General features: G+C 40.7%; 1 protein-coding gene across 1 annotated transcript in view; it reads left to right on the forward strand.

The window, feature by feature from the left end:
• mta3 (metastasis associated 1 family, member 3) overlaps positions 1 to 22190 on the forward strand; it is a 262123-nt gene that overhangs the window by 15824 nt on the left and 224109 nt on the right. Inside the window, exon 3 of the mRNA XM_078557154.1 lies at positions 7867 to 7960. Within this exon, the coding sequence (XP_078413280.1) occupies positions 7867 to 7960 (94 nt within the window). The remainder of the gene's footprint in view (positions 1 to 7866; positions 7961 to 22190) is intronic.

A 22190-nucleotide genomic window follows, 5' to 3' on the forward strand; every position in this document is an offset into this window, starting at 1 on the left:
TTGTTCTGGCCTTGCTACTGTTTCTTCCGTTGCATATACTCAGTTGTAGCATCAAATCTCATCAACCTCTCGTATGAAATTTTTGCACCCTTGGCGGCATCTTTGCTAATTCCTTCGCATTCAATAGAGTAATCAAAGTTTATGGTTAGTCTCGATTGTGAATTGAAGACCCAGGGCATAGTCTGGAAATATTTTTGCAAATCCAGGTAACAGCTGAGGCTTCTTTTTCAATAATTGCATACCTTTGTTCTGTTTCAGTCAAAGAATGAGACTTGTCCACGTCTGAGCCAGGAAAAATACCCCCAATCCCTTTGGTGATGCATCTGCGGCAACAATCGTAGGCAGATCTGGATCATAATGAGCCATTGTGGCCAGTAATATTAACATTTCCTTGATTCTTTCAAATGACATCTGTTGGGCTTCTTGTCAGAACCAAGCCTGGTCCTGTCTTAGTACTGATGTAATGGTTCATTCATGTTTTCTAAGTTGGGCAAGAACTTTCCCACTTGATTCACCACTCCCATAAATTGCTGGAGCTCTGTTACATTTCGAGATGGTGGAAACTCGTTGATCGCTCTAGTTTTCTGAGGATCTGCACTGACCTCTGATGCACGTACACGATACCCTAGGAATTTAATAGTCAGCTGCGAGAACTCACATTTGCTATTAAGGGTAATTGCTGCTGCTTGTAGATGTTGCAGCACAACTCTCATTCTGGTATCATGCTCGCTTATAGTTGAACCAGGGATTAGGATGTCACCCACGTGGCAAATTACTCCCTCCAATCCTTCCAGGATACATGTCATCATCTGCTGAAAAATCTCAAGTGCAGACATGGTACCAAAAAGTAATCTATTAAAGCAATACCTCCTAAATAGTTTAATAAAGGTTGTAAGTAACTTGAATCCCTCACCAAAACCAAAAGCCACAATAGCATCTAGATAGTGAAAATCGAACTCTTTCCCAGCTTTGCCGGACTCTCATCCACAGATGATATTGGATGAGTTCCCCTTTCAACAGCTGTATGCAACTGTGTGAGATCTACACAGATCCTTAGTGATCCGTTTGATTTCGGTAATGGAACCATACCTGAACACTAACTTGTAGGCTTTGTTACAGGTGAGATCACGTCTTGTTCTAATATTGAGTCAATTTCCTGTTTTACCTGCTGCAGAATGGGGTGAGGTGCTTTCCTTGGTGTAAACAAACACACCGGCTTTGCTTCGGGATGAAGGTGATGTGATGTGCTGTTTTCAGCTTCCTAAGCCCTTTGAACAACTGTGGAAATTCAGCTCTAAAATCTTCAGGCTGCTCTGGGTTTTCCAATTCCTCCGCTCTGCAGATCAATTGTAAATCTTTACAAGCTCTTCCAGTTAAAAGTGAACAATCCTTCTTCTGGATTGCATATAAGATTTTGGTGATTCTCCTCTCTTTTATATTGAAGTGTTGCAGTCATCTGTCACATGACTTTAAGTTGTATGTCTGTTGGTCCATGGAGTTGTACACTTGAAGGCTGAAAGAGCTCTCACTCCAAACACGGTTCAACCTTGGAAAGAGCTGAAACTCCGGCACCAACGTCCGGTTTAAAACATGATTGATGTCCATCGACTAAAGTTTCAGCACTCCAAGAACTTCCTGTCAACCCTTTTGTCTCGCCCAGGAATGGTACCTCTACATCATTAACCTATTCAATTTGTTGGATTTTGCTAACTTTTGAGAGTTTTTCTTTTCGTTTCTGCAATGTAAACTTGCTATGACACACTGCATTAAAATGACCCATCTTCTTACAAAAATGGCATTCTGCAGTTTTGGCGGGACAGTCTCCGCATTGATGCTGCTTTTCCCCGCCACGCCGATAGCACTTGATTATGGCAGTTGCTGTGCCCTCTTCGGGCTTTCTCTGTTTCAGTACTGCCATGTTTTTACTCAAACTTAACAAACTCCACTGAGTTGGTGCTTCTTTGCAAACGAAGCTCCCTGTCACCTCAAAGTACTGAACGATTCTGTTTCCTGACCTCCGCTTGCCTGGTCAACTGAACAGCCTTGCTTAGTATTAAGTCATCCCTTGACTGCAAGAGGCCTGACAAGTTTGTGTCTAAGACTCCAACTTCCATCTCAAATTAATTCTTCCTTTGAGTTGCAAGTATGGAAACTTATACTTGCTTGAAGCAATTTGGTAATGGCAATGACTTCTCCATTCTGTTCTTTTTTTAATCTGCTGCTTGTCCACATGCTATTCGGTCACTGTCTGTATGTTTTCCTGCTGTCCGTTACCTGCTGCCACCATCTAATGTTCTTACGTTCAAGGCGCTGTTAATGACTATTGTTGGTAGGGTTTAACATCAGTTTTATTCAAAACATAACAAAGGATGACTACATCTAGAATGAGACTTCATTCTTGCCAAGAGGCTGCAAGAGAGAATGGGATCATGTGACCTTACTTCACTTCCCCAAGATGATGTGAACTGTCTCATTTACATATTCACATTAACCCGTTACACTTCATTTTTGAGTGCAGAAACTTCTCATCTCTGTCCTAAATGATCGGCCCCTTATCCTGAAACTGTGCCCCCTTGTTCTAGATTCCTCAGCTACCCTGTGAAATCTCTTCATAATCTTGTATGTTTCAATGGGATCACCTCTCATTCTTCTAAACTGCAGAAAGCATAGACCCAATTTACTCAGCCTCTCATCATCCTTCTCACCCCAGGTACCAATCAAGTGAACCTTCGCTGTACTGCCTCCAATGCAAGTATATCCTTCCTTAAATATGGAGACCGAAATTGCACACAGTATTCCAGATGTGGACTCACCAAAATACTGTACGATTGTAGCAAGACTTTATTCTTGTACTGCAATAAAGGCCAACATGCTATTTGCTTGCCTAATTGCTTGCTGTATGTGCATTCTAACTTTTTGCGTTTCTGGTACGAGTACACCCAAGTCTCTCTGAACATCAACATTTTCAAGTTTCAAGCCTTTAAAAAAAAAAATTCTGTTTTTCTATTCTTATGACCCGATTAAATAACCTCACACTTCCTCACATTGCATTCCATCTGTCACCATATTGCACACCCAGGTAGCCTGGCCAGATTTCTCTGCAGCCTTTTTATGTCTTCCTCACAGCTTGTCTTCGCACCTAGCTTTGTCTTGTCAGCAAGTTTAGATAAGTTACTCTTTCTTTGTCTAAGTCATGAATATAGATTGAAAATAGCTGAGGCTCCAGCACCAATCCTTGTGGCACTCGACTAGTCATGGCCTGCCAAAGTGAAAATGCCCCATTTATCCCTACTCTCTGCTTCCTGCCCATTAATTGATTCTCTGTCCAAATTAATATGCCACCCTCAATTCCATGAGCCCTTATCTTGTGTATTAATTTTTTGTATGGCACCTTATTGAATGTCTTTTGGAAATCCAAAGAGACCACATCTACTCGTTCCCCTTTATCTATCCTACTAGTTACATCTTGAAAAATCTTTAATAAGTTTGTCAAACAGGATTTCCCTTTTGTAAAAACCATGTTGAAATGTTCTAAACATACTATGCTTTTCTAAGTGCACTGTTAAGACTTCCTTAATAATGGATTCCAGCACTTTCCCAATGACTGATGTCAGGCTAAATGGCCTGTAGCTCCTGTTTTCTCTTCCCTTCCTTTCTTGAATAGCGATGTCACATTTGCTAACTTCCAATCTTCTCGGACCATTCCAGACTTTAGGGAGTTTTGGAAAATCATAGCCAATGCATCCACGATTTCTGTAGCTATCACTTTTAGAAACCAAGGATGTAGGCCATCAGGTCTTGGTGATTTGTTGGATTTTAGTTCCTTAACTTTCTCCAGTACTTTTTCTCTGCTGATATTAATTACCTTAATTTCTTCACTCTTATTGGTTCTTAGATATGTAACTTGTACCTTCTACTGTGAAGACAGACACAAAATAGTTGTTCAATGTCTCTGCCATTTCCCCATTTGCCAAGATAATTTCTCCTGTCTCTGCTTCTAAACGACCAATGTTTATTTTAGTTGTTGTCTGCCTTTTTATATACCTTTAAAAGCTCTTATCTCTTTTTATATTCTTGGTTGGTTTACACTCGTTTTTTTTCCTCTTTCATCAATGTTTTGGTGGTCCTTTGCTGGTTTCTAAAACACTCCGAATCCTCAGACTTACTGCTATCTTTTGCAACATTGTGGTCCAGATCCTATGATCTCTGGAAGATGCGCCAGGGAACACCTTGGAAGTCCCAACGTATGGACTCCCATGGGGATTGCCTGGGAAGTTTTCAACTTCCTATGGGAAATTCCCTAGCTACCTGGGACCCTCCGAAAAGTTTCCAACTCCAAGTTAGAGTTGGAGACATCAGAGGGTTCCAACTCATTTACCTCAATAGTTACCCAGGAAATGTTAGACTGAAAAGAAAACGTTGAACTCCTGGGCAATTATATAACTGACCACCCAACACCCCACTGACCCCCCGCCCCGACTTCCTCCTCTGACCCTCCAACATCCCCGACCCTCCCGCTCCCCCTCCCTTCCTCGACCCTCCCGCTCCCACCCCCTGCCTTGCCCTGGACCCTGCCATCCCCCCCCCCCCCCCCCCCGATCCTCCCACATCTCCCCTCTCCACCCCTGGACCCTCCTGCTACCCCCTTTTCCCTGGCCTTCCCGCTATCCCTGACCCTCTTACTCCTCTTCTCCCCCATCCTCCCACTCCCCCCTCTCCCCACAGATCTTCCCACTCTCCCCCTCCCCCAACCCTGTGACACCTGTCCTGAACCTGGGACTCCCCTCGATCCAACCTGACCTGACCTCACCACCTTACCAGCCACCTTACCCACCCTGCCACTCACCGACTGCCACCCTACCTGTCCTGCCAGCTGCCACTTTACCCACTCTGCCATCTTACCTGCCCTGCCACTGTACATCACTCACACTCATTCACTTACACATTGAAAACCTATTTAAATGTCCCAAAGCTTTTCAGTGTGTTCATGAATGAAGACTTATCAGAATGCGTCAGCTAGTGCCATAGGGTGTGGTTTGGCTTCCCTTGGTGATCCTGCACTATGAGGAAGGACGCCCAGAACAAGCACGTTCTGCATTTGGGAATGTGTCCAGTTTGGTGGTCTGGGCTAGAAATGTAGAGCTCCAGAGTTTGTTTAAAAAAAAATAGGTGTGGAGTGGCAAACAGGTGATTGCCACTCCTTGGAAGATTTGGCCTAATAAGTACTATCTAGTACTATCCTTAACCTTCTGAGTAAGCCATGGATGGATCTTCTTTGCTAAGTTTTTGTTTTTCAGTGAACATATTTTGGTTGAACATTTTGCATTGCTTTTCTAAATGTTTATTTACTGCCATACCTTTCGGTCGATTTATCCAATCAACCTTACCCAGCTCTCCTCTCTCATCTGTGTAATTGGCTTTGTTTAAGTTTAAGATTCTTGCTTGTGATTGGAGTATGTTGCTTTCAATCTTAATGTGGAATTCAACTATTATTATCACTATTTCCCGGTGAATCTTTTACTATATTACTAATTAACCATGCCTCATTGCACAATATTAGATTTTAAAATTTATCCCTAGATTGTTCCACAACATGTTGCTCCAGGAAACTGTCACAAAAGCATTCTACAAACTCATCTTCTAGGCCACCTTTGTCAATTTGATTGGTCCAGTCTATATGAAGATTAAAAACTCCAAAACTATTACATTGTTTTTGTTGCAAGCTTCAGTAATTTCTTGTTTAATGTTCTGCCAATAGTGTTAGAAGGCCTATAAGCTACTCCCACCAACATTTTCTGACCTTTGCTATTCCTAATCCCCATCCATACTGATTCTACGTCCTGATTTTCTGAGCCAAGACCTTTTCTCACTAATGTTCTTATGTCATCCTTTATTATCGGGGCTACCTTTCCTACTTTTCCATTCTGCCTGTTTGAGGGAATGACTGTATATAAACTCAAGGGGATGCTGTGGTTGTTGTATATACAGCCTTACTTTGATAATGTATATATAAAAGGTTTGTTATGAAAATGAGAGCAAGTGATATTTAAAGGAATTTGTCCTTTTAGTATGGATAGGTGGCATGAAATTCCTGGGTATAGACTTAGTTTGAGTTAATATTCATTCATCTTTTGACAAGTAAACCATGGATAGCATTGCGTGAAAACAGGGTGGTTTGACATGCCAGTGCAGTCTGAAAATCAAGGGGAAAGTGGAACAGGAGCGAAAGAGTGTGGCAGATGGCTTTGATTTTTTTTGTTCGTAAAAATCCAAAGGCTGCAACCTTATCCTGAGAACACAAGCGCACTCTTTACTCTGCCCTAGCTTGAGACCCAACATATACTTTTTGAGTTGCATCAGGGAGAACTGAGCAGTTAGGAGGAACTTTGAACACATATATGCATTAAAATCTGAAGATTAAGATCTTCTTTGGGTGTAATGGTAACATGAAACAATATTTCCTGGGGAGCGTGAGAAATTTGAATCTGCTGCATTTAATGTGCACATGGACTGCTGCTGACTGTAGCCCTGCTTTGCATGATAGGGCAGATCTCCACTAAATCAAAAAGAGGAACTGTCTCAGAGAATTGTATCTGAGATAGATGTTAATTTTTTTTTATACTAGATATGTTCCCAGGGGAATGTGTTGGTCTGAGTATATTGTATAATTATTTTAAAAATAATATCCTGGGATATGTCTAAACCTGTCTGATTCTGCGCAAGCCTTGTTCTGCTCACCTCCTATTGAGGTGAGGCACAAATCCCAATTTTAACTGTGGGCAGGCTTTGGATGGGTGGGTAGCAAGATTAGCTGGGAATGCACTTGTTGCTGCAGAAATTAAACATGGTTTAGATTAATTCCTGGGCTTAAATTAAGCATGGGTTAGATTAATTCTGTTAAGCCTTGCTGGCCGACTTTATACCTGCAATCGACTGGAAGCGGCAGAAAATAGAGGGGCCTGAAGATTGCCACAACGTAAGTGGAACTTGCACCTCCTTGTGTTCGAGTAGGGGAATTGGGGAGAGCGGTGGTGTTCGGATGTAGTTGAAGCTTTCCTTATCAAGAGCTCTCGTGCTCCTTTTGGCCCCATAAGAAAAGTTTAAAAAATAAACTTAGCTGTCCTGGCCACTTTCATTTCTGCTTTCCAGCTCAGCCTAACAGTAAAAATTGCACTTAGGCCCACATAGTGCAATTGGGACCAAACATGCGTCTATTAAGAAGGCTGGCCTGCATTAACTAGATGTCATTGTTGCCTGTTGTGTAGAACAGGTTAAAATTTGGAATAGTGGTTTCCTGATGGCTTTTTGATGAGTACATAACCTGGGCAATTTTAACTGCCCACCCACTCGGCTTCTGCTGGGTGTGTGGGGTTAAAACCATCCCCACAGAATAATGGGAAAGTGCTGTTAAACTGAGGAGAAAATTGGAAGGCAAGTCAGCTCAAGCATCACTCTTGCACATTTTTAGTGAGTGGGTTCAACCATCTTGTTGTTTTGGTTGAGATTTAAAAGGAGGGGGTGTAATTGAGCATGATGGTGAGAAGAGTCATGAGACAGTTTTCTATTTGGCAGAGAAGGTTACTTTCCAAGAGACATGTTAAATAATATGCTAAATTTTTGAATTGCCTCCTAACTTCTGTTCCTTGGTCGGTATCCATTTTCCTTACATCCCTGAAATAATTTGGGTTGTTTTTCTACATTAAAGGTGCTGTATAAATGCAGGATGTTGTGAACCATATACATGTGTGCATGCACACTCATTTTTAAATGTCATTCAGTGATCCATGTACTTTTATTGATATTAAAATGTCATAGAGGGCTGTGCTCTAAAAAGCATGGTTTGATTTTTTTAACTGTTCTTTCCAGACTGCAAGTGGCAATGTGGAAGCAAAGGTGGTCTGCTTTTACCGGCGCCGGGACATTTCAAACAGCCTAATAGTACTTGCGGATAAACATGCAAGTAAGTTTAGTTTTAATTATCCTATTACTTTAAATGCTGAGTTTGAAATTGTTGATTAACTTCATGGTCAAAGGCAGCAGATTTGTACCAAATTAGACTATGTAACAGTTTAAAATGTATTTATTCAGTAAAGCAACTTGACAGCTCTTAAATCTTTCCTGGTTCTGTAAATGTCTTTGCAACAATCGGGTATTGCAGAATGTTTTGTTTATACTTCGTAGAACAGAATTATGTCTGTTTTAAAATCTTTATATCTAGTTTGCAAGATTTCACAGTTATGGGAAAAATTTAAATATCAGTTGGAGTACATAGCGGTATGCATGACTAACTTTTGTTAAATAAAAGACACAGTGGTTGTGAACAAACACAGTGGAGCAGCAGATTGTACCATGCCACTGTACTTTTTGGAGAACTTCAAAAGAACTCCAGTGCTCTGGAGCAACTACAAAAATATTATTTCTAATCTATTAGCATAGTTTTTAAAAATTATTTGACAAGTTTGCATTTGAGCACAATTTCTCTTTTCCTGATGCCTCCCAAGACAGCAGTTCATTGAAGAATGATTGTACTTTGGCCTAATATAATATGTAAAAGTTATTAAAATGGGTTAGAATTTTTGGCCCCAGCTAATAATTACTTCGTGGTTTGAAAAATCACTTCAATAACAATCTTTGCTGACCAGTAAATTACTGATGCTGTGTATGGCCACTTATCAGCATAAAAATGTCTATGTAGATTACTTGTTTAATCTCAATATTTAATTGTTAATTTCCTCTTTTTACCTTTTGAATTTGGTAATCCTTTTCTTTCTACCTGACTCTTAAACCATGTGTTTAATTAGAGATGAATGTAGCTAGATTAGAAGGGAGAACTTAATTTGCACTTTGCAAAATTGCACCAATAATTTTAGGTGATGACAGAAAGTTGATCTTTATTTTTGAAAATTTTGCCTGCAGTGGTTTATGAATAGGCCTGTTCTTTCATAAACCATCATTACTTGCCAACTTGTTGGGTGTTATTTGAAGCAAGATTTGTGTAGTCTGCTTTTAAAGTATGAACAATTTTGTTATATCTCACTCTTAAAACACAGAAAACTGAGCTTTTAAAAATCTGTGATCTCTCTGACTCTTATAGTTCCCAAATCTCACTCTTGCCAATTTCATATTATGACTAATTCTGAGTCAGGGTACAAATATACATTAGTTTGTAACCAACATTTGACCTAGCTTACATGTACACTTTAGTATCATAGGTAAGTTCATTTCATGGATATATGGTTTTATTTCAATACCCACTCACAGTTTTTGTTTGTTTCATATAGATTGGCTTTGTTCAATGTGGTACAGAATAACATTTGAGCTTGCACATTGATACAGACTTGTGCACTGTTCTGCACAATGCTTATTGGAGGTTGCATGAGTACACAAGGAGCAACTGTATTAAAACTGTAGCAGCTTTCCAGTATTTCTTACGAGTAAAACTATTGTCGCTGCCATTTTGTATCGGAGTTTAGGAAGAAAATAATCTTGAATCACGAGTTGCTTTTATGTTGCTGCCTTCCCTCGCCCAGAACATGCATAATTTTTTAGTTTCTCTCCTATCTCCCCTCATACCCTCTCTGAGCTTATTCCGATTCTGAGACACACATCCTACTCTTTTGCCTTATTCTTACTAAATTGCCAACATCCTCCTGGTCCCCAGAAACTTGCCTGGACCAGCCATATAAATACTGTGGCTACAAGAGCAGGTCAGAGGCTTGGAATTTGTGGAAAATAACTCACCTCCTGACTCCCCAAAGCCTGTCCACCGTCTACAAGGCACAAGTCGGTGCGATGAAATACTCTCAACTTGCATGGTTGAGTACAACTCCAACAACACTTGAAGCGCGACACAATTCAGGACAAGGCAGCTCGCTTGAATGGTACCCCATTCACTCCCTCCACACCTGATACATGGTGGTAACAGGGTATACCATCTGTGAGGTGCACTGCAGCAACTCACAGCATTTTCCAAACCCATGACCTTTACCACCTAGGAGGACAAGGACAGCAGACGCATGGGAACACAACTACCTGCAGGTTCTCCTCCAAGCCACACGCCATCCTGACTTAGAACTACATTGCCATTCCAGGATTTTGAACAAGCGATAGTGAAGAAATTCCCTTTCCAGCAGTGTGGTTGGTGTGCCTACACCAGATGGACTGCAGCGGTTCAAGAAGGCAGCTCACCACCACCTTCTCAAGGGCAATAGGACTAAGCAACAAATGCTGGCCTTGCCAGTGACGCTCACATCCCATGAAAGATTAATAAAAAAAAGTTATCTGATATTGTTAACAATTCTCCCTCTCCAGTTACCCTTCCTCTCTGCTTTAAATTCGCTGCCCTCAGCCCTCTCTCCAAAAAAAATCATCCCTTGATCCCTTGTCCTTGCATACTACTGCTCGACTCCAGCCTCCTTTGCTTTGCGCTGTCAGTTCCCAAATCCATGCCCATCTTTCCCAGAACTCCATCTTTGAATCTCTCCAGTCAGATTTCTGCATCTGCTAGAGTACTGAAATGACTCTTAGCAAATTCATAAATGATGTCTTGTGTGACTATTACTGTAGTAAACTATTCCTCCTTGCCCTTCTCAACCTTTCAGCCGTTTTTTGACACCATTGACCACTCCATTCTCCTCCAACTCATCTGCACTGTCATCCAACTGGATGGGACTATTCTTGCCTAATTCTCTTTATATTTATGTAAACTAACCAGACAATCACTTACAATAGCTTCTCTTCCTGCTTCTGAGAACTCTACTGCCTGTGTCCTTACTTGCACCAAGCCCTGTTCACCCATCACCCCATGCTCGTTGACCTATATTGGCTCCCAGTTGAACAGCTTGATTTTAAAAATTCTCATCCTTGTTTTCAAATCCCATTATGGCCTCGCCCCTCCATATCTCTGTGATCTCCTCCAGCCCCATGACCCTTTGAGATAACTGCCCTTCTCTAATACTGGCTTCTCGAGCATCTGTGACTTTGGCTGCCAATGGTGAAGTGATTAATCAGTTGCCACACTGAGCTTTAGAATTCCCTCCCTAAACCTCTTCACATCCTCACCTCTCTTTCTTCCTTTAAGATGCTGCTTAAAACCTACTCTTCGAACAAACTTTTGGTCATCTGACGTAATATCTTACAATGCACTGTGTCACAATTTGTTTTATGATGCACCTGTAAAGCACTTTGGGACGTTGTGCTATATTGAAGATGTTATTTAGATACAAGTTGCTGATGTTGTTGCTGCTGATGATGTGTTTTTTTGCATGCATTTCAGACTGTTTCCTTCTCTTTTGAACTTGTTTTTATCTGTTTTGTACAGTATTAGAGATTTGGTCCAGAGAACTGAGATGCACAGGCTGAAAATAGAGCTATGTAGATGATATCAATAGTACTCAATTGCAAGTGGCAACCTGTACCACTGGACTCCTGTTTACACAAGGGTAACTTCCAGAGTGAAATTTAGGAGGAGCAATTGAATCCCTCATTACAGAATTGGGTCAGGGATTCAACCAGTGAGTTATTGTGTCATCACATTGGGTTTACCTGCACTTGCAGCAATGTAAAAATAAGGTTGATGTACTTTTGTTTCATTATGCAAACATAGGAATTAGGAGAAGGCTACTCAGCCCCTCGAGCCTTCTCTGCCATTGGCTGATCTGATTGTAACCTCAACTTGACATTCCCACCTACCCTGATAACCTTTCACCCCCTTGCTTATCAAGAATCTATCTAGCTCTGCCTCAAAAATACTCAAAGACTCTGCTTCCACTGCCTTTTGAGGAAGAGAGTTCCAAAGACTCACGACCTTCTGAGAGAAACTTTTTTTTCTCATCTCTGTCTTAAATGGGCGACCCCTTATTTTTAAACAGTGACCCCTAGTTCTAGATTTTCCCATAATAAGAAACATCCTTTCCACGTCCAGCCTGTCAAGACCCTTCATGTTTCAATCAAGTCACCTCTCACTCTTCTAAATTCCAGCGGATACAAGCCTAGCCTGCCCAACCTTTCCTCATAAGACAACTCTCCCATCCTAGTTATTGGTCTAATACACTTTCTCTGAACTGCTCCAATATATTTACATCTTTCCATAAATAAGGAAACCAATACTGTACACAGTACTCCAGATGTGATCTCACCAATGCCCTGCATAACTGAAGCATAACCTCTCTATTTTTGTATTCAATTCCCCTTGTAATAAACAATAAAATTCTATTTGCTTTACTAATTACTTGCTGTACCTGCATACTAACCTTTGTGCTTCATGCACTTAAGACACCCAGATCCTCTGAATCTCAGAGCCCTGCAATCTCTCACCATTTAGATAATGTTTTTTTTAATTCTTCCTGCCAAAATGGACAATTTCACATTTTCCTACATTATACTCCATTTACCCAATCCTTGCTCACTCACTTAACTTATTTACATCCCTTTTGTAGCCTCCTTATGTCCTCTTCACGACTTACTTTCCTACACTTCTTTGTATTATCAGCAAATTTAGTGACCATATCTTCGGTCCCTTCACCCAAGTCATTTATATAAAATTGTAAAAAGTTTTAGGTTAGTAGTAGGTTATTGGGTATTAGGTTAATCGTAAACATTTTTACCTGAACTGTCCAGGACTGTTAATATTATGGAAACATTGGAAGTGAACATTTGGGAAATGAGAAGGGGACAGATCTCAGTATTTATTGTGTCTACTTTTTGTGTGAAATGCATCAAATAGCCTTATTGTGAAACCAAAATGGGCAAGTCTCTTAAATCATTGCTTGAGATGGATCATTTCCCTCACCTGCCTCTTATAATTTAATTCCCTTCTATCTGGGTGCAGTTATAAATTGGCCCTCAAATATTCTTTGTATGTAATTCTAGAAAGTATTAAATCGTTCAACTATGGAGCATGACAAAATGAGGCCCAACCCAGTTCTTATACTTAACAGCAGTAGTGACGAGATAATGTCCACAAAAGGGAACTATAGCTGGTTTTTACCTTCCCTAATCCAGGGCATCAAAAACATTTATAACATTCAAACTGCTACCTTGAATAAAATCAGCATTGGTGCAAAACAGAATCAAACCTGACATCTGCCCTATTCCGTTCAGAGCTACAGCTGTAGGTGACTTTACGGCAGCTTTTTAAAATATTCTTTCATGGGGCGTGGTCATCACTGGCTAGGCCAGGATTTATTGTCCATTCCAAATTGACCTTGAGATGTGATGGTGAGCCGCCGCCGCAAACCATTGCTGTCCATGTAGCGTAGGCACAACCACAATGCTGTTGGAAAGGGAGTGCCAGGATTTTGACCCAGCGACAGTTAAGGAATGGCGATTTAGTTCCAAGTCTGGATGGTGTGTGGCTTGGAGGGGAAATTGCAGGCGGTAGTGATCCCATGCATCTAGCTGCCCTTGTTCTTTGAGGTGGTAGAGGTTGCAGGTTTGGAAGATGCTGTCGAAGGACTCTTGTTGAGTTGTTGCAATGCCACTTGTAGATGGTGCATAATGTGTGTTGGTGGTGGAGCGAGTGAATGTGCCAATCAAGCGGGCTTCTATATCCAGGAGCTTCTTGGGTGTTGTTGAGCTACACTCATCCAGGCAAGTGGAGAGTGTTCCTTCCCAATCCTGACTTGTGCCTTGTAGTTGGTTGTCAGGCTTTGAGGTGTTAGGAAGTGAGTTACTCACCACAGAATTCCCAGCCTCTGACCTGCTGTTGCAGCCAGAGTATTTATATGGCTGGTCAAGTTCAGTTTCTGGTCAATGGTAACCCCCAGGATGTTGATAGTGGGGGATTCAGCAATGATAATGCCTTTGAATGTCAAGGAGAGATGGTTGGATTCTCTCTTGTTGGGGATGGTCATTGCCTGGCATTTGTGTGGCGCAAATATTACTTGCTACTTATCAGCCCAAGGCCAAATGTTGTTCAGGTCTTGTTGCATGTTGACATGACTGCTTCAGCTAACCTGGTTTTAACCTTGGAGAAGTAATAACTGCAATGATTTTGGGATGAAGGGCAAATCATGATTTTAAAATTGAGTCCGCATGATACTTTTGAAATCTGGCCTTAGTTTCAGAAAAATACAAAGCAATAATTTTAATACTGCATCATTTTTTTACGTGGAGTTTTTGTCTTTGGAAGTTTTTCTTTTACTTTGAATGAATAATGATTATACTGAAGTAAATCAGTGTACGCAACTATAATTTTAAGCAGAGGTTGCATTCTAACTTGTCTCTTGCAATGACAGCTATCTGTATGGATGGCTCATTAAAACCTATTCCAGATGTGTTCTAAAATAATAAGCATAGTGGAAACCCAGCTTCATTCTCTAGTTGGAATTACCTGTAGCTATTTCTTTTAAGAAATTTGATTGTAGATATGAAATGTTATGCTGTTGCCAATGATTTATTGCATTGATCAAGAAAAAAAAATCTTCATACTGTGTGTGCTTTTGTTAATATGTTTTTTGATCTTAAAGCAACATGGGCCCGGATGAGTAAACGGTATATAGCCTTACTCAGGAATTAGGTCAAACCCCTTTTGAAAGAAAGATTGGAAAAGGTCAGTTGGTCCATTTGAGCCCATAATGGTCTTAAGTTACACGCATTCCATGTGTCCCCAGTCACATCTTTTTTGAGAAGAAAATTCGGTTATCCAGTTTCGGAAAAAAAGCTCTGGAAAATTTCTCCCTGACTCCTGAAGGAGATAAAGGAACTCCAAGAGACCACAATAACTTGTGACACTACCGTCAGTCGCCCACTAACCTTCACTGTGTAGATATTTACCAGACCCAAGAACACCTCCAGCTTCCTTTTGAATGCTTGCAAGAAATCGTGCTCTCTGCATATGTCGGTGATTTATTCCAGCAGTCAACCACTTATTCCAAAAGGGTGGAAAGTCTACTATGAAGCTCAGTTCTACTCTTTCCAACTTATGCTTATGTCTCTGGCCCTCCCTAAAGTATCCAGCTCAAATAGTGTAACCGTGTGGCTGGAGTCTAATTATTTGCTATTTTGCAGGCCGTAATTGTATCTCTGAAGAATATGCTTTTTCGAAAATAAAAGTCTCAGATCTCAAAGCCTGTTAGTTAAGTAAAAACTTTTTAAAATGAGTATCAATCTGGTAGCCCTCCTCTGAATCTTTTCAAGGGCCTCTGTATTGTTCAATTTGTGGAGACCATAATTGGACATAGCATTTTACATCTGGCCTGATCAAGACTGCGTACAAAGAGTTTGTTTCAGACCTAATTGGTTAGGCTGCATATCCTGACACCCTATTTGTTTTCATAATAGTTTATCAGCATTGGTCATAGACCTTATTTGACTTGTGCCTAACTCTCAGATTGTTCTCAATCTCAGCAACCTTCAGCACATCCTTCTGCATTGTGTCTAACATGTTTGAAGATTTCCCTACCCAAGCCCATCATGGTTATAATTTATTTGTATTAAAAGGCGTTTTCACCATCCTGCAACCCACCCCCCCCCCCCCCCCCCCCACCTCATTGCATCTTGATTTGCCTGCAGCTTTTTTATTATGCAAGGTCCTTGTTTCTGCACTTAACTTTTGTTTTAGCCATGAACTTGCACAGAGTTCCGATATGCCCTCATCCAGATTATTGATGAAGATCACAGAATCGTTACAGCAGAGACGGAGGCCATTCAGCCTATGTTGTCTGCACCGGCTCTCCAAATGAGTAATGCATCTAGTGCCATTCTCCCGCCTGCTCTCTGTAACGCTGCACGTTCTTCTTTTTCAGATAATAGCCTAATTCACTTTTGAAAGCTTTGATTAAACCTGCCTCCCACCACACTCTCAGGCAGTCTATTCCAGATCCTAACCACTCGCTGTGTGAAAACGTTTTTCTCATTTTCTTTTGCTTCTTTTGACAATTGCTTTAAACCTGTGCCCCCTTATTCTCTATCCTTTCAAGAGTGGGAATAATTTCTCCCTATCTACTCCAGACATCCTCATGATTTTGAATACATCTATCAAATCTCCTCAGCCTTCTTTTCTCTGAAGAAAACAGTCCCAACTTCTCTAGTTTTATCATCATAACTGAAGTCCCTCATCACTGGAACCATTCTCGTGAATCTTTTCTGCACTCTCTCCAATCCCTTCACGTCCTTCCAGAGCTGGATGCAGTACTCCTGCCGAGGTTGAACTAGTGACTTATACAAGCTCAACATAACCTCCTTGCTCTTGTACTCTGTGCCCTTATTAATAAAACCCAGGATACTGTATGCTTTATTAACTGCTCTCTCAAACTGTTCTGCCAGCTTCAATGATTTATGCACCTATACACTCTGGTCTGTCTGCTCCTGCACCCGTTTTAGAATTGTACCCTTTATTTTATATTGCATCTTCATGTTCTTCCCATCTAAAAAGATACTAAAGAACAATTGCCCTGACATTAATCCCTGTGGGACTCCACTAGTGACTCACACCCTCATAGACCCTCTAGCATTGGTAACTTGTGTCTGCTTATGCAAATGAAACCATTTCTGATCCAATCCAAGATCTGCTCACCAGTCCCACAAGGTTCAGGCTTATTTAGTATTCTTTTGTGCAGCACTTTGTTACGATCCCTGTGGAGACCAATAATGTGAAAGAATCGAACTTTGTCAAACGATCTCCAACAGAAAAACCCAATGAACAAGATATATTTTTGGAAACTTTAACTGTAATAATTAAACTAAAACTAACATAAATTAAGCATGAACTAACAGGTAAATTGTATTCAATAAAAACCATAAATTACACTTTAAGTAGCTGATGCAACAAAGGTTAGTCTCAGATTTTTTAGGTGCATTCTTAGCCTGTGGAAGCATGTGCAGTCCCAATGCCTCTCACAACTCTATCTTCCTCCAGTGGGGTGCAACTACTGTTTGTCATGAAGGATCTGATTCTCAAGTAGCCTCCGACAGCTGCTTTACTCCACCTGAGTTCCATGGATACAATTATCACCAACAAAGCACTGTTCTGTATAACCTCCTTTACTCCTGATGGCTTTCCAACTAATCAATACCATCACAGTAAATGGTATGAGCAGCTCTGGTAAAAACCACCCAGCTCCTCAATGTGTCTTGACAGTTCACACAGCTTTTCAGAACCTTTATCCTGTACTGTCTGCTGGTGAAACACACTGAAGAGTCCTTCGTCTGTTCTGACCACAGGCTGAAATCTGGTCTCCCAACCTTGATGATTCTTCCCAAATTAGGTTCAGTTTCCCTGGTAACATACCAGAGGCTATTACCTCAGAGGTCTGATGTCACAGCCAGGAAATCCAATTAACCAAACCCAGAAACTTAGCTTTTGTATTTCTGTTTCAATTAGGGACAATCTCAAAAAATACAGGCACTGAGACCCTTTCATCACTACTTAGTAAAGGCTTCTTGAAAAGTTATTACACAATAATGGCTGCAGTATCATCATCATCAACTTGTAACTTGCTCAGAAAAAATTCAAGTTAGTACGATAGTACCTTCTTTTCCTGAAGCCATGTTGAGATTTTGTAACAACTGGTTCAGTTGTGAAGACTGATTCCAAGTAATTAAAGCCTGTGCTGTATCCTGGGACTCTCCCTGAATCTTCCCGGTGAAATCTTTCAATGGCTCTATATGACCTCTCACTCCTAATATAGATGGAAAGACCATGCTTATCCAGCATACTGTTGTTGAGTATCCTTTTGACTGTTCCAACATCAATTTTTATTTTCCTGAGAGTTATTCTTCTTAAACATGTAAAAATATTTCTAATTTTGGCCTAATTTGTCTCTTTGCATATGACTAGTTAAGTTTTTTTGTATGTTTCTGTAGCGCTAGGGAGATGGTGGCATAGTGGTAACACCTGGACTGGACTGGCAATCCAGAGGTCCAGGCTAATGTTCTGGGGACAAGTGTTCAAATTCCACCACGGCTGCTGGTGGAATTTAAATTTGATCAATAATCTGGAATTGAAAAGTAGCCTCAGTAATGGAGACCATGAAACCATTGTCATGAAAACTCGCCTGGTTCACTAATGCTTTTTAGGGAAGGAAATCTGCCATCTTTACCTGATCTGGCCTATATGTGACTCCAGATCCGCAGCCATGTGGTTGACTTTTAACTGCCTCTGAAATGGTGTGGCAAATCACTCAGTTCAAGAGCAATTGGGGATGGGCAATAAACGCTGGCCTTGCCAGCAATGCCCACATCCTATGAAAGAATGAAGAAAAAAAATACATGAGGATAGTTCAAAATAAAATTTAATTTTTCATCATCAGGAATAACCAATCAATCTAATACAAGCCATCTGCCACCTTTGCAAACTTAGCCCTTTTATGATCTAGTGTTAACATTAAATTTTCAGGAGCATTGATTTAATTGATCATCTGAAGATGAATTTTCCCATGAGTTTTGCCTTTTTGGCCTTCTCCCCATGTGTTTTCTTTTGAAGGCAGTGACTTGCACAGAAATCTTGTGTAAACTTGGTTAGTGACTGCCAAGGGGTATTGTATGGCTGCCATAGTTGAATATAGCACTTTGCATGGACACAGGCTGCTGAAGAGTGTGATCAGAAGTAGGTTTTTTTCCCAGTATTCCTTAGTTTGGATTTATCTGATGCAATTTGTTGAACCCCACCCATTTCTCCCAACCTCCTCCCACCCAACACCAGTGGCTGAGATTGGCTAACACCACAGACTGGACATTGTACTTGACCTTCCACATTCTGCATGCCTTTGGGGCATACCTTGAAATGCATCTACCCACTCAACCATGGACTGTTGAAGGGAGAAATGTTTTTATTTTTTGTTATTGACTTATTAGATGAGCATTGTAAGGTAGCGCAATAAGTAAACTTAGGAAAGCTGCACCTCCTTGGAAAATACTATATATTTTTAAAAAATCATTACTATTCACAAAAGAGGTAAAGACTACTTACTGGGACTGTTTGCTTAATGACTTGAAGAAATGTATTTTCAACATGTATTTCTTAAGTGAGCTGAGAGAAAATATGAAAAGTGAATCAGACAACTGTTTCCTTTGATTAAACAGTGTTAGTACTTGGTCAGAATAAATAACTGTGTTGGAGAAATTCAGGAAAGTCACAAGCTTCAGAAGTGTTTCTGTAGTAGTTTTTTTCTGAGGGTGCTTAGGCTCTACAGTGATTAATTCCCTTTTTAACTGCTTTCTCTCAATTCCCCACCACTGAGCTCTATAATCAACTGCTAACATGTGTGAGAATGGGCTGATTCTCACTTGGGTTTTTCCCATCCTTTTTGTAGTACATCTTGTCTTCACCACCTTTTCCCACTCCTTAACCCCTTCACTGCCTCTTCAAATGTGGCCTGGTTGAGAGGAGTTGTATAGGTAGAGGAGGGATAGAAAGACCTGACCTTTTGTGCAATTGATAAACAAAGACTGGCCTGGATTTTTGCAACGACATTTGAAAGTGGCAGAAGAAGCTGTATTCAGGAAGCTCCACCTCCGAACATGGCACCTCCCATTTTTGCGGGGATGGGAATGGGGCCAGGGCAGGATTTGCACAAGTGTGTTTTGCGGAGGTAGCTGCCCATATAAAGCAGCAGCTATCTCCAGTCATCCCTGATTTTTGTTAACCAGGAGTGGGAAGCATGATATGTGCAGATTAAACCTGATAGGAGCAGCTTTAAGTTTTGCAGAGTCCTTTGGAGAGGTGGGGCACCCTTTTGCGGAGCTGGGGTACTCCTCTGGATATGTACCCGGGTACCTTTGGGAGAGGTAAGCTACCCTTTCGGGTTGTTAAAAGTGAACATGAATGTGCATAAAAAGTGCATAAACTTATTGAAACTGTCAAGAGGAACTGTGAAAAGTGTCAAAAGTAACTGTCAAACTGTCAAGGCATTTAAAACCCTGCCCTTTAAATCTTTGGCAAAACTGGGTGGAGTTTTAAAAAAAAAAAATCATTGCTTGCTATTTCACTGTCTGGTAACATAAGCCTGAAGGCAATGGGGTGCTGTCCATTTCACAGTTTGATTGACAGCTACAAGTAGTTATAGACTCTTTGAAGTGGGTCTATGCATTCCAATGCTTGTTTCTATAAGGAATTAAGCATTTGAATGAAATGGTTGTTCTTATGAGGGATTATGTAGTTGAAAGAAAGTAAATGTAGCGAATGGGCTTTTATGAATGAGAGACTTTTTTTTAAAAGAAAAATCTGCAGTAGCGGCCTTGAATTTTATTTTAGTTAATCTCAGCATGGTTCCTGAGGTCTGCCTAGGCTGGATACTGGGTGAGGTGGCATGGTGGGTGTAAGGGCAAATGCTGGGTGGGTGGCATGAGTTAGCACTAGGTTTGGCATATAGGCTATAAAAGGCTATGGGTGCTGGTTAGAGGGGCAGAGGTTGGCATGGGGGTAGAGGGCATAATGGGGCATGGGAAGTATGGGGGGAGTGTCAATGAGTGTTGGAGGACTGTTTCTTGTTTTAGTACTTTTTAAAAAATATTTGACACAGTGCCAGTGCACCAAGGCAAGCATTCCATCCAGCTCACATCTGCACCCGGCAGCCTTCGTTGCCAGGGTCGCCCAGCCGCTATTCCGGAAAGAAAATCCCAACTTCCAGGCACTTTCCCCCAGGTCGGGTTTGTGGAGCAGGGAAATGTGCCAGCTTTGCGCACCTGATGCGGGAGTGAAAATTCAGGCCTTTGTCTCCATTGCTCTTTTCACAAAGACAATGATTCATGCCTGGGTATCGTTGACCATCCAGTCCCTTACCCAAATGGCCAACCTTTGCCAGACAATGAAGTCTGAATTTTCGAGTCATTTATTTCTCCTTGGACAGTTTCTGGGCAAGTCCCCTGAAAAAGTGGTGGGATGCTTTCTGCTGATATCCTAACCTCTTCTGGTATTTTCTAATTGAGGTTATTGTGGATGCTGGACACACCCAGTAGTATGTAAATTCTTGTGTTCATATGTCAAGTTAATGAATGAAGTTTATTATCTGATGTAGCAGTAGTGGACATTAGGGATTGTTTTGCATTTATGATATTCAGCATTACTAAGGCACCAGACGGGTATGAGAATTTGTGGTAGCAGAGCCTAGTCAAATTAATTGCAAAGTCTGAAATTTTGAGAATTGCAAGAAAAGTGTAAAAGTTGGCTTTTCTTTGCCTGGCATTACAGTACAACCAGAATCATAGTAATTTAACTATTGTATCTCTTTCACCCCCCCCACATTGAGTTGTCCTGACATACTGTAAGAAGTGCAGCATAAATATCCTACTTTGTCCTGGACGGATTGGAGAGAGATGGACAGATGTAGAGATTGCACTGTAAGATTGGAAAATCTAGACCTCAATGTCAGTGAACTATTTGAACATGTGGTTTATCATGGCTATCCTTACCGTGTCAATGCCTTCGTTGTTCAGCAGGACTTGATAGATAATAATCAAGAGCGGAGCTCTGGTACATAAATCTTTAAAGCTGAATGGGCAAGTTGTTAAAATTGTAAAATAGGACTATATGGGTTCCTAAGTTTTTTTAAATGGTATGTAGAGTATAATAGTAAAAAATGTTCAACTCGTACAACTCACTGATTAGGCTTCAATTAGAATATTGTATCTAGTTTTTAGTGTTAGTTTAGGAGTGAACGCAAGGTCATGTAAAGTCCGCAGAAGAGATTCACTTTCATACCAGAAATGAGAGTAGAGACATTAAGAGTCATGCTTATTAAAATAGAAGGTTAAAAGGAGAACTAATAGAGGTGTTCAAAACTTTGAAGAGGTTTTATTGAGATAAATAGTAGAGAAAGTTTCTCCTGGCTGGTGAACATAAACAACATAAGCAATTTAGCCGTTTGATCTATTCCATCGTTCGTGACCGAGCTGTACCTTAACCCTAAACACCCACTTTTAATATCCCTCCATATCACTGACTTATTATGATCCTGGACCAGACTCCCAAATGTTTGGTATGATCGGTTAGGGACCAATAACTTTTTGCTTAAATTGGGCAAAATTTGAGATTCAAGACACTTACTAAGAGAATAAGACCACAAGATTGCACAGGTTTTGAACAAACAAAAATAAACTTTCTATACGAGGTCAGAAAGTTAAACAATTGACAATATCTATCTTATACTTTTAACATTCAGGGTTAGTATGAGGTACATGTGAATTAGCAGGCAAACTGTGTTCAAACACACCACACTGCAGAATAAATGGCAGGTGCGACCAAGGCTGTT

This window comes from Cetorhinus maximus, chromosome 14 (assembly GCF_964194155.1).
Source record: "Cetorhinus maximus chromosome 14, sCetMax3.hap1.1, whole genome shotgun sequence".
In the NCBI taxonomy this organism is placed as follows: domain Eukaryota; kingdom Metazoa; phylum Chordata; class Chondrichthyes; order Lamniformes; family Cetorhinidae; genus Cetorhinus; species Cetorhinus maximus.